At 34.8% G+C, this 14017-nt stretch overlaps 2 protein-coding genes across 4 annotated transcripts in view; both read left to right on the forward strand.

Moving 5' to 3' along the window:
• The window catches only part of LOC144422720 (uncharacterized), a 33339-nt gene extending 27229 nt beyond the window's left edge, over positions 1 to 6110 (forward strand). For all 3 annotated transcript variants that reach the window (XM_078112463.1, XM_078112462.1, XM_078112461.1), the window contains exons 29-34: positions 99 to 640; positions 1200 to 1480; positions 1732 to 1893; positions 2355 to 2605; positions 3411 to 3563; positions 4078 to 6110. In XM_078112463.1, the coding sequence (XP_077968589.1) occupies positions 99 to 640; positions 1200 to 1480; positions 1732 to 1893; positions 2355 to 2605; positions 3411 to 3563; positions 4078 to 4205 (1517 nt within the window). In that variant the 3' untranslated portion in view covers positions 4206 to 6110. The remainder of the gene's footprint in view (positions 1 to 98; positions 641 to 1199; positions 1481 to 1731; positions 1894 to 2354; positions 2606 to 3410; positions 3564 to 4077) is intronic.
• Positions 6111 to 8684: 2574 nt separating this feature from the next.
• On the forward strand, positions 8685 to 11385 carry LOC144422985 (ATP synthase peripheral stalk subunit F6, mitochondrial-like). Its single transcript, XM_078113125.1, has 2 exons — positions 8685 to 8933; positions 11086 to 11385. The coding sequence occupies exons 1-2, from the start codon at positions 8808 to 8810 to the stop codon at positions 11269 to 11271; spliced, it is 312 nt and encodes a 103-aa protein (XP_077969251.1). The 5' UTR covers positions 8685 to 8807; the 3' UTR covers positions 11272 to 11385.
• The last annotated feature ends 2632 nt before the right edge of the window (positions 11386 to 14017 follow it).

Consider the following 14017-nt stretch of genomic DNA (forward strand, 5'->3'; position numbering starts at 1 on the left):
CCTCCTCCACACAGATGGACAAAACGGTCCATTCTATTAGTTTTTTGGGGATTCAATTACATACTTTGTAATTCTTTCCTTCTAATAAACTTAAATAGGAGAAGGTGACAAACAGAAGCAAAAAATTGGAGACAGATGGACAAGTCCAAGCAGCAGTGAATGTGATGGCACAGTTGCTAACGTTGAAGACAATCTCAAAACAAATGATTTTGGAGGCAAAAGAAAAAGTCCCACAAAACAGTCAGTGAAAAACAAAACAACAGAAAATACGAAAAAGAAAAAATCATCGAACAAACGAGAAGAACAATCTACCACAGCTGGTTTCGCTTCAGAAAAAATTTCCGGAGGAGCAGAAAGTGAATTTGCAGACAAGGATACATTACAACAATGGTTGAATTCGTCACAAAAATCCGAAACCAATGGCAAATCTCAAAGGATCATGAGTGATGATGATATTCAAGATATTGAGCTTGAAAATTTCATAGAAAATCGTAATGCAGATCTACAGCAGTCTTTACAACAATCATTCGACAAAACAGATGACACTCCTAAGCAGAAAATACAGACTACTAAAGTAAAGGGAGATGAAGAGAATTCGAGTATAAATAAAACATCTAATAATGAAAAATTGAACGCTAAGGTTGGTATGCTGTGCCTTTTTGAACTTTTGTATGCCAATCCAATTTTCTGTTTTTCTGGATTTTTTTAGGGTTCATCTGTTGTGTAATTTAATTACTGTCAGGCCGTAGTTTTATGTGTAAAGGTTATCAACATCCTTGCCATTGCAGGTTGGTTCACATATATCTGGTGAATGGCGTACAGTTTACTTCATCATTCAAGTCTAGGCATCAAGAAACATCTGGTTACTTAATTCCTCTACCCACGCTGCCCACCGGCTTTGTATCATCCTTGACAGTGTCATACTCATAGGTCATCAATTTTCCTTTTAAAGTTTGGATTAAGATTCGTTGGGTTAGAGATGCAGCCAGAATCAAGTATATTCCAACACCCGTTGCCAATCTTCGACTAAATATTGATTATTGCCTTTGCCAAAGTGAAGGATTGATGTACCATTTAGGAATCTAAAGCTCAAGTAGTTAGTTACAGATGAGCATAATCTACGGTGATAATTAATCATGTGTTTTATAATATGCTCAATTTGTATCATGTAAATTTTTATTACATTTTTATTACATCAGGTAAATGGTACGAATGCTGGACTCAATTTTTCTTCACAAGCAAGCCAACATCACAGCTTCAACATTATGGATAGTTTTTCTTCCAAATTATTGAATACGAAAGTTGTACTCGAAAAATTGGATGAGGACATTATCATAAACTGTTCCCCACCTTCAGTGTCAGACATGTTTAGCATGGACAAGAGCAATGCTCCTAAAGTTCAGCAATGGCTCGAATCTTCTCAACCAGAAATGGCATCTCCTGCACATTCTCTCAATGATATGGAAGTTGTACCTGAAAGGTATATTATGAAATAGATTTTCTGAATATTTGTGCAAATTTATTTATTTTAAAAATTTTGCATATCCTGAGAGCATGACTTTTTTTTCAAAATCTTGTGAAGTTTGTTCGACATGTGTGAGCATAGCAGCATAACATTATCTCTTGCAATATAAAGACAATTAATGATCAATTCGTTGATTTATTAATAGCTCGTACTCAGCTTTCTTGCGTACACGTTTTTGTTTGACTTTTTTTAATTTTATTTTGTAGACTTGGCTTTATAACAACAGGGATTCAAGAACGAGGTATCAAATATGTCTGTTTGTTCGCTAATAAGTATAATGGACAGTTTTATTCGCAATTTGATCGAGATAATGTCACTCATATTATCGTCAGAGCAAGTGAACAAAGGAATTGTGATAGGACTTTGAAGTGAGTATTATTATGTGAATGTCTTACAACCTGGTATACAAATAGAAAAAAATTTGGGAACACAACTGGGATAGTAATAGCAAAATATACTACTATTTATTACATGCCACTTGAACAATGTGTAAACGATTAATTATATGAAGAAATACACTTCCAATTATATATAGATTTTATTTTCTAATGAATAGATCATGTTATTACGACATGTTATTACCACATATACCTTCATGATATTACCACATGAACTACTTGAAATTGTATCCTCAGTATCAGATGCACAATGCCAAGCTTCTATCACAACTAACTGGCCAGCTATATCTTTTCTCAATCTGAAGGGGTTCATCATATGATGAGTTTGTATTATCACCTTTCCTCTCTCTCTCCCTTGGATGCATATGAAATAATATGTCTACAAGTTTAGCGAACTTTCTATAAAATAACTGTTTAATAATAATTTTTAGATATCTGCAAGGTATTGCTGCGAAAAAGTGGGTTGTTAGTTTGAAATGGGTGACAGACTCATTAGAAATGGATAAGAAGTTACCCGAAGCCGAATACGAAGTTCTCGGAGATAATTTTGTCAATGACGTCGAATCTGATGGTTGCGAAATTTTGCAGGGTCCAATGAGATCTCGGACTTCCGACCCTAATTATAAACTACTAAAAGGGTACCGATGTGTGTGCCTTCCACCTTACAGCCTTATTTCTGTTGGTAAGCATGATCTATTCTATCATAGTTTTTCTTTTTCTGATTCTTTTGGCCTTCATATATGAAATGATACATAATAATAGTACGATTCACATGGAGATTGTTCGTATGGTCAGAGTATCACTATAGTTTTGGTGTGGCTTGTCTCGTTGTCTCGACTCAAACTCAAGTCATCATTTATCAAAGACTCAAGGTGACTCAAGTCGTTGTTCAGAATGACTGAACTTGACTCGCACCTCATGGTTTAGCTCAACGTTTAAACACGTGCGCTTTTTATCTCGCTTCGCGGAACGCCAAGAAACGAAAAGGGCAAATTAATATTGGAAAAATTTTGTACTGGATTCACTTTGTGCATCAACTTGCACAACCGACTTATCACAGCATCTTTTTAGGTTTCCAGTTTTGAGCTAACAATCCATCGAAAAAAGTGGTTTGTAAAAAAATATAGCCTATGTTAAAATTGAAAGGTTTGTTGAAAACTTGAAATTGAAAAACTAGACGGTCAACGATATTGAGCGGTCAACGTAGACGTCGCGCTTTGCAGACTGGCTCGAGATCTGTCAGCCTGTTCAGATATCAAGGCTTGTCCGCCTGTTTGTCGCCAGGTGGAAAAAAAATTCACGACCCAGAGTTGTCGAAGTACCGACGACATCGCCATGGTGACCAATTTAGTTGCAATTTATATTCCTGTTTTTTAAGACATGCTGAATTTACTCAGATTTGATTTACTTGATTATTTTCTGAACTTATTATTTTACGTTTGCTTTATTATTAATTAATGTAATGTGTTACATTTTGTCATTCGTAGACCAAGCATCGCAATTGTTGGAAATGTGTGGAGCGACTGTTGCGAAACATCTTGGCGATTTAGTGCAGAGCTCGAGTGATAATTCCACAAATTTTGCTGAACATAAACTCATTATTGTTGATGTTGAAGGAGCTTCAGGACCTGATTATGTTGGTGCGTAGTATGATAATTTGTTACTATTTCAAAAAGTTTATAATGTCCAAAAAGAGCTTAAACAATTTATGTTAGTGCTATTATTTTCTTTGAAGCCTGACCCCTAAATTGGGTCGCTGAAAATTTTCTTGGGTAATATCCTTTAAACACAGAAGTGAACCTATGGATAATTTACTGGATTCTTGGTTGAGTCGTGCTTTTTTGCGCAGCTAATGGATCAACCGATTTCAGATTTTTGTATTCGAAGATGGTTGAAGGCTGTTTCTTCTATTTTTTTTTCAAATTTCTTTTGAGCCCCATATGCCCGGTATATGACCTCAATATGAATTCTGCGAACACCTCATTTCATCATGTTGCCCTTCAATCTTTCCAGTATACTCACTACTTATCCGGGGTTTACTTTCCAGTGCCGTATTGTCAATATATTTAAGCATTGCTTTCTTTTTTATTTTCCGTTTCATATCACTACTTCTCGTCTACCCACCGTATGTTAAAATATTCTTGTTTTATTCAGCGATGGGACAACAGTTTGGTGCTGAAGTGGTTTCAGTTGAATGGTTGTACGAGACAATCAGTCGATTCCATGTTCAACCTTATGATGAGTTTGTCGTTACACAAAATTATGAAATGACTCAAAGTTGAAGATATTTATACCTATATTTGGATGGATATTTTCTACTTTCCGGCCAGGATACAAAAAAATGGCATTGTACAAAATTTAGCTATTGGTGGAATAAATTGTAATCTTTTTTTGGAGTTGTGAACCTTTTGATCTATAGCCTGCATTTTCAAGACAGGCTATACAAGTTTAGTTTAAATTAAAAAAACTCATTTATTTCATTCTATATTTTATGAACATTACTCCTGCAGTTTCTGACTACATCTCTGAATAATGTAAATGCATACATTTTGCACACATTGGAATTTTCAGTGGAATATGCCGGAAGTTCAGAAATAGCCATTAATATTGGCATAATATATGAAGGCGTTCTGAATTGTGTGATTGGTTATTCGGGTACCTAACTGATCTGTAATAACTGTTTTTTAATTTTTATCTTTAATGTGATTCCATTCATTCATCATATATAGTGTTTGCATTTTATAACTTTACATTGAACAAGTCGTAGCAAAAGTAACAAGAGCAAAAATTTTCAGTTTCATGATAGTTTGCAATTAACTTCTAGGATTTTGATTCCGCTGTGTGCACCTTGGTTTGCTTGGGAATCGGGGAAAATAATATTGTATTTCGTAATAATGTTTATTTTGGTAATGTATTCAAAGATTTTGTTCATTAGATATATCCTGATTTTCTGTTTTGGCCAAGGGCTCACCTCATGATTATTGACAGCACAGAAATTTTTATACTAATATTTGGAACATGCTACTTACTTTTATAATTTCTGCATAACCAGTTGAACTTTTATTTTTGATTATTTCCATAATTTTTTAGATACGTGGTGAATTATTGGGTTTATGTTTAAGGTTTCAAGAGACATTTTTCTGCCTCATTGATGACAAATGAGCGTGAATGATTCTGACAACAAAGCCTATTTGTCACTGAGTTGGCAAAAGGATTTTTCTGATGTGGTACAGTATATATTCAAAAAGCAATTCGATGTCTAAATCCAACATTTTATAGTTTTACATCCTGTATATTTCCCTGAATTGATTTTGGTGCTAGTATGCAGAGTGCTTTCATTATACAATAATACTTTGACTCCTATAAAAACTTAATAATTTAGATGTAACCCGTACCACACAGTCGAGCGAGTGTAAATATATTTTTTTGTGCTGATTTTCATGTATCATTATGTTATGTAATTTCTTGTTTAATATTTTCTTACCAATGTTGCTTTGCTGATCACTTTTGATAAGTAGTATTGGCTTTATCTGTCCAAAAATATGAGGAATTTTCTCATTTTTTAACATTAAGATGACTGTACGTCATTCGGTATGGCCATCTCTTGTCTTTACCATGAACACCCAGTGCTTTATTCCATGTGGTTTCTTTACTGAAATTACATGAAGCTGCCAGCAAATTCTTGTTTTATATTGGCCATTTTGAATAACACGTGTTCATTAAGATTTCTATGCATCTATGTTGAAAATTTTGCGGCCATTTGTGATTATAGACCAAACTGCTGTTTTGTTATTTTTGCTTAATTTCTTTCTCTCATGTGTGTTTGTTCTTCTTTTCCCAATTTTTCACTGTACAGAAAAATTTCATTCAACTTGTAATCTTTATTGTGTTTCATGTATAAGGGATTGTCATTTGCAGATATTGTATATCATCAAGTGGATTATTTAGAGATGGTTGGCGCATCATTTGGCTTTGTTGACTATTCGACGTACAAATATGTTTTGAATTTTAGTCGCCACACAACAAATGCGATCATAAAAAAACAATGTTTTTCTGATTTAGTCTTTTGTGTTAAGATACGGCAATGGACTGTATTATCGATAACTCTTTTGTACCATCGCCCCCCAGCACTACAAAAAAATGTGAAGTCAGAAACGAATATATTACAGACCAAATAAGAAGACAAATCATATTTCATAGTGTTTTTTAATGGAATGGATGAGCTTGGTGTTCTTCATTAGGTGACATTTTCGTCAGACACAATCTCAAATCACTCCGTTTACTGATGAAAAGGCGATTTCGCTGTTTTGATAGCAATAGTAGCACGGCTGAAAACCCCCTTTTTTACCATATAAGGGGTCGAAAATGAAAGAATCCAGGGTTCTGCCTCCTCAAAAACCGCCGTGTGCCTACCTTATTGCATTTAACTCCCCAAATTCAACCCATTTCACATTAAAATAATGAAAACAAAGTTAATTTTCCCAAACTTTTGATTATGATTTTTGTACATCTCATTCATCCCTACAGCCTGATGACATGCACCAAAATACATGATATATAACGATCTTCGGTAAAATTCACCCTCGATTCCTCATTCTACCATGGCCTCCCGTCCAATCACCATTCCATAGAATCAATCAGCCATTTGTTTTAGATTCGTGGACTCGGATGTGGAAAAAGCCGTGACCGACTATCGGCTGCGGCCCAGAGGTCGGCAAATTTTATGTCGCTCGCGGGACAAAATTAAGGGTTGCTAGTCTTTTGCGGGTCGCATATATTTTCTGAAAGTTAAAAACGGAACAGCGCGCGAAAACTGCGACAATTCATGAACTCAACGTCGTCATCGTCCTATTAAAAATTATTACAATGACATTTAATGTGACACTGCCTTGTTGCTGCATCACGCTTAATAGCTTTACGACGCCAAGGAACGGTGTCTAAATGGGCATCAAATAATCCTAGTTCTTTGCTTGTTGTTTGTAATGTTCATTTTCAAAAATAATTGTTCGCACAAATATGTACTTCCAAACATCGAAGTGAATATTTTCGCATGGTTTGTGAAATTTTGATATAGATTTTCCTTAAATTCTCACAAACATTAAGCAGTGATTAAGCTCTCGAATAGAATATGAATTTTATTTCCTTATTGCATTGCAATATATTTGAATATTTACTGAGATATTTAACCCCTGCACTCAGCATCAACTTTTCTGCGTGTTGCTATTGTCTAATTATAATTGAATTGTAGGCTCGTTAAACGAGTTCACTAAATAAGCAGCTGTTCACTAAATTGTTAGGATATAATTTAGTCTAAACGTGTCTCACGATAAGTTCTGTTACGTAAAAAATGTAATTTGCTCCTGGAGCGTGGATCATAAATAAAATTGATTCATCGCCAAAACCGCCTTTTTGTTTGTATATTGGATGTTTCTCGGGCATAGACTTCCTTTTTTACTTCGTGACATTGGCCAATCAGCAAGATGCAAAAATAAACGTAATAATTCCCCCTTTCGCATCCGCTCAGACGCTTTTCTCGCTCAGACAGATTTTCAGGCTTGGTCGTAAACATTACCTCGATTTCTCGGTTTTTGAATTATATTCGTTTGTTTTTAGTTGTGTTTCGGAAATTTAACAAAAAATCAAATAATTTAATGATCACTTTGTCACACGCTAAAATTCTTTACCGGTAATTTCAAAAAACAGATTGTTGAATGGTATGAATTAGAATGATAGTTTGAAATACCCAATTTTACAGACAACAACTCGCGAAACCACTCTTAAAATAAGCACCGAAAATTTTAAGTACCGCCCACTTTGGGAATCACTGTTCTAGTTAACTTATACTTATATAGTTTACTTGGAATAATACAGAATTAATTCAGAAAAATATGCCACCTGGTCTAGACTAAGCAGTACTTGTAAATGATTGTGGGTTAAATATTTTTTTTATCAGGATGATGAATATGAACATAATAAAGAACAGTCCGTATTCGCCATCTCACAAAAACGCTGTCAAAATAGGGATAAAGTTTTGCAATGGCAAAGTGGAGAGTGAACATTCATTTTCGGGTCAGCGAATCTATTGTGCAATTCTGTCATTCTGAGTATGAACAGTACATGCTACATTTCGGTGTCAATAGACTACTCATTTCTATTGAACAGGATATTACTTCATAATCACTATTTGTGTACTTTCACCAGAGCGTCGATGAAGAAAGTCATTAGTTTGTTGACTTATCCGCCAACATTATGTTTAAATACTACCCGTAGTACTTTACCAACTTAAAATTTTATTTTACGCTAGCTTTTTGTACTTAAAACCAGACCTTTTTTCGAATTTCAGTTTTTGTCATATTAAACATTATTTTTTGCTAACTTTTTGTGTTGTTTTTTTACTTAAAACCACACTTTTTCCGAATTTTAGTTTTTTACATGATAACTACGAAACGTGGTGTTAAATTAGATTTTGATTAGGTGAGTCGTGAGTGAACACGTACCACTTCTTCTTGGCAAAACCTTTCATCTCATACATTCTGTACGTTTTAAACCTTATCTAAGGTTTTGTTTGCTCTCATTATTTCATATTCAGTTTTTATTTATTTGTTTTTGTCCATCATTTTATTGCCTGTTATGCTGACTATGGAGTCGAATTTTTTTATACTTGTTCAATAATTGAATCAGAGCCATTATATAACGGCTCTGATTGAATGAGACATCCGGAGACTCCAATCACCAAAAAGTTTTTAAGGTCATTTTGACTCCGGCTACTGCTGATTATGCCTGCTACTTCAAAGTGGTAACGTTTTCGGTTCAACTGGGAGATTGTTCGGGTTATCTTGCGTTTTATTTTATTAATTTCGCCTTGCTAAAGAAGAGATCGCAAGATGAATATTCAACGGACTTCTCCGCTTGTACGTCAGGCAGTATCCCTGTTTCGCCGAAATCTTGCTTCAACATCAGCGCTTGCGAACAAACAGATGGATCCCATACAGAAACTTTATTTGGATCAGGTATGCTCACATTGCCTATAAAATCTTCTTTGGTAATAAAGTTTGATAAATAATCTAGTAGTCTAGGTATTTTTACTAATACCTCATGCATGTCATGTGATATTGACCTGCGAAAACAAGTCGGCAGTCAAAACTGCAAAATCGGCAATATCTGAATATGATGACAAGTTTGTTTTTTAAGCATATTCTGTCAGTAGGCTATGTTGTGCTGGTTCATTTGCAGGGCTGTGTAGTCGAAGAACATTTCGGAACAATTGACGCTGTGTTGAATATAAATTTTGGCTCAGACTTCCGAATCCAGGTTCAAAAAGGTTTTGACTTTGACAGACTGTACAATGTGAAAATTTTCGATTTTACCTCAGTACTATGAGAGAATCAAATTTTGACAATAAAATCATTAGCATATGCACGTAGGGTTGCCAACTTTGTGTTAAACCATTCCGGGACACTTTAATGTCTAGGATTTGAATATTGAAGCAACAGAAGCTTGAGAAACACGAAATACAGAAAAGAAGCAGTGCGCGCTGCGCCTTAAAGATTGATGATCCCACGATCGCTTACATTGACTTCTATTTTCGAACGCCTTGATTGTCAGTAAAATCCAGGACAACCGGAGCTTAGACCGGGACTCGGGACATCAGAGGTCAATTCCGGGACTGTCCCGGCCATCCCGGGACGGTTGGTAGCCCTATATGCGCGCGCGCCTTCTTTAATAGACTTTTGAGAACGCTTAGTGGACTCTGACTCTTGGCATAATCCAGTAATCACAGTGTGCAGCAATCTGGATAATTTACTGTTTTGATTAGGTCGAAAAATGTTATTCTGAATTTGTCCAAAATTTTGATTATGGTATTCCACAGTAAAATTGCTTCGATCAAATTTTAATGGAAATTGAATTTGATAATGCAGTAATTTGAATAAATAATGCTTTGCCGTAGATTTCAATATCCATACTTTTATGAAGTTGAATGAAACCCTTTTTTTCTCTGTTTGAACAGGATCCCAAAGTCTCGATATGTTTTATTTTGAATTGTTATTAATTACTTGAATTATTCATCCAATTTTCAAAGTATTCAAATATTTGACTCAATTTGGACATTTTTGCGGACTATTGTTTTGGATTTGTAAATGAGAATAAAACTAAGAGGTTGTTTTTTGGGGGTTCATCTTATGAATTGAAAATTGTGAAAGTTTGTTAGATTACAAAAAAAATGAAAGTGTAGAAATATATCTTTGCTATACTTTCCAAGGAATTGGAGGATGTCTGTGTAGTGTGTATAGTACTGGTATTTTTGGACACACACTGTTGGGGTCTTGTGAGATCAAAGATGAGGGGTAAATGTAAAAATACAGTGAATGAGCGGTTCATTATGATTGGGTGTTAGTATTTGTCAAAGAGAGACGTGACCCCAAAATAGCCAGAGATTAAAAACTTTAACCACTCTGGTATGCTCTGTCCAGTAGTGGGATTCAGCCTGTTCGCACCGGTTCTATAGAACCCTCTCACGAAATTTTATGATATCAGCGAACTGGTTAGTATTACATGACTTTTTGTAACAGAACCACCTGTGAAAATATGACATTTGTGTGATGGGACCGTCTGACAAAAAATTTGAATCCCACCACTGGATATAGCCATAATATAGTCTATTATATTTTAAATCCCATCCTCATCAGATGTATTGTTAATTCGTGAAAACCGAAGTACCGGTAATTATTTTAATTTAGGGTAAAACTCTTCTTTTTTAGATTCTAAGAGGCCAAAGTGCTTCACCCTCTTTCTCTTTCATCTCATCTTGCCTTTTCCCTCTATTCACTAATTACCAATATCCAAGGGTTGAAGACTGGAACATTTGTTTCTAATATATTTTGCTTCGCCATACATTTTAAATTCAAGATTAGGCCACTATCAGAAAATCGCTTGATGATAACAAGAATCGGCAAAATTTCAAATATTTTCATCATATTATTTTTTGATCTAATGTAAGTAAATAGGGGGCTTCAGCTCCAGTCGACTACATGCATAAATGTGTAATGCTGTATTAATGAAAAGGATATGAATTTCAATTATCCAGAAATTCATCCTAGAGATAATACCGTAGTTTATTTTATGTTTTTCATCATTATTATTGATCATTGTTTTTTTTTGCAGGTGGTTTCATATGGACAGATGAGTAAAAAGCAAGGTGGTGGGCCAGTCGATGCGGGAGCTGATTATCAGAAAATGAAAGATGATTCGATTACAAGATTGCAAAAAGTGTATCAAGTTGGCGATCCAAAACAATTTCCAAACATTAAATTTACAGAACCAAATCTTGACCAAGATGCTGTTGAATAAGTTATGATAATTTTGTTTTGTTGATATTCAATTTAAACTAAAATAAAAGATTTGTGTATGAAAGCTCACAATGGCACTGTTGGCTAAGAATTAAAAATACTCATGAACGTTTTATATATCTCGCAAAGTCGCATTGTTTGTACGGAAATGAAGGAATGGTTTATTAAACCTTGTATGGTTACAAATCCTACATATGATTTGTTGCTAATTACTTTATGCAAGAATATCAATGCTTTCATGCGCAGAGAGAGTGAAATTTGTTCCAACAGAATCCTAGGATGTCTTACCGATGCAAGTTTTCGAAAATCTTTTGTGACCAATCATATAATTTTACTAGGTATTGTTTTTATTGAGGTGAACACCATAATGGGGATGCCAATCAGTAAAACTTTGTAGTTCAGCGGATAAGACCTCAAATATGATAGAATTGTGCACTTTTGGATGCAAGCATGAAACTTGGCACACATGTACAGTGGCATCTTCTGATTGATTTTGGATATGGTGCCATTCAAGAAACTACCTCGTTACCATGGAAACGAGGCATCATATGTAATCTGTTATGCTATCCAAGTGTAAGAAACATTACTTTAGGAAAGGACATTTCCAAGATAGGTAAATCGATGTGTATTTAAGAAGTGAGGAATATGATAAAAAGTTCATTTTGACAATTGCCCTTGATAACAGAATACCTGGTTACCATGGAAAAGAGGCATCGTTATCGACCAAACACGATTATTAGTCGCACAACCTGAACGCTAACCGGAACACAAATACTACGTTCATGTTGTGCGCCACCTTGGTGGTTGATCAACATGACATCCCAGCCAAACTAGGCTTGGAAAAATTACCGTGTTTTCACGCATCGACTGCACACCAAATTAGCAATGAATTTCCAAAATCAATTGTGAATCCTTTGTTTATTGAATAAACAGATTGGTACTGATTTCACCTCGCTTGTTACAAACTTGGCCCTGTTTTGGAGCAATTCCTATTGTGTTCGACACGAGCGGGAAGTATTCCTGTTTTTGTCATGAAACACAAATTAAGCTACATTTACTTTCAAAATGTAATTCCCTTTGTGCTCAATCAACTGTCATTGCCAATGGTATAATTTCAAACTCATAGCCACATACAGGTGGTGAGAATATAAAAATATATATCTCATAACTAACGGATTATTGTTATCTTGGTAGCTATCATATCGTCATCATATATATATATATATATATTAAAGATAAATTCATTCTCATAACTCCGGCATAGAGTATCTCAGCCAGATAATCTGTGAAAGACGGAAAACTTGCATTGCATTTCAGCTCAAACTCGGCTGGAATCATTGATTCTTGTAATCTAGATCTAACGTCGCCTTATGTAAGTGCTACAATAAAAAAAAAAAAAATTATGTAAGTGCTACAATAAAAAATAAATAGAAAAACGATTGAAATAATTATATTTTTCAAAAATATATTCCACAATGACTCCCCAATAACTAGTGGGGGCAATTTGACTATTTAGATATATACTTCAAACAAAGCACTTACATTGAATAAAAATATAATGCCTAATTAAATTCGATTCTTGAAACAAACTTTTAGGTACATTCTATTCTTCCATATATTGGCGTTGGCTACCTGTGTCGTGTGAAAATAGTAAATATCTATATTGCCCTTCTAATAATCAAAATTCAATTAACAATTAACATCGTGTGCACTAAGCCAGTGCTCGTCAACTGGGTGTATAGTCGAGATGTACCGATACCACTTTTGTCGCCGATACCGATACAGCGATTCTACAAAAATGCCGATATTACCTATTTCCGATACCGATACTATGTAATTATCACTTAATTAAGTGTGCTGTGTAAGGCAGACGGGTTAAAACAATGGTCTTTAAGCGTTTTTCATAGTACACATTATTTCAGGTCGAAAAAAGATATATATATATCACATAATATGAAATTGATGGTTGGTATCCAGATGCTTATTAAGATGCATTGTACAGTTACGCTAGTAATCTCGGTGTTCCATTAGAAAACTCATAAGCCGGGATGTCCAATTCGAAGTTAATTTTAATATTGCGACCTTCGAATATCGTTTTTTGTGTTTTAAAGAATATCGAATATCGCCTGCACATTTTAACGCCGCCGTCCTACGTTCAAATTAAAAGCATTTTACAAATATTTTATTTTGTGGTTGATCATAATCGTCGCCGCAATAAATCAAAGCCAACATGAAAGAATATCAATCAGCACTGACGAAAAGAAGGCCTACCTATAACTGTCGAGGAACTTACTATTTTATAATATTTTACAATTGTTATCATCAGGGGCGGATTAAGCCCCTTTGGTGCCCTAAGCACTGAAGACTTTGGTGCCCCCTCATGTGTAATTTAATTATAAAAACAATAAACCACATAAGTGTATTATCCATTAAAGATAATCACAACCAACAGTAAATAGAACAACTTTTACGAACATTTTTAGGTTTTTTAACTGTTATATATAGCCGATATATATATCGGCCGTTTACTGCCGATGTTATATATATGCAAACACGCAATATCGGGCCGATATATCGGTTGGGCTAATCCTGAGGGAATGTGACAATAAAGATTCATGCCTCCAGTCTCAACGTGAATCGAAATACCAAAGGATACAAGTCACAACTGTAGTTTGGAATTTTACCGGTACCTAGTAGTCTACTTCAAAGTGGTTCAAGGTGCTATGTTGAAGGACCGCAAAAACTTT

This window comes from Styela clava, chromosome 5 (assembly GCF_964204865.1).
Source record: "Styela clava chromosome 5, kaStyClav1.hap1.2, whole genome shotgun sequence".
Classification (NCBI taxonomy): domain Eukaryota; kingdom Metazoa; phylum Chordata; class Ascidiacea; order Stolidobranchia; family Styelidae; genus Styela; species Styela clava.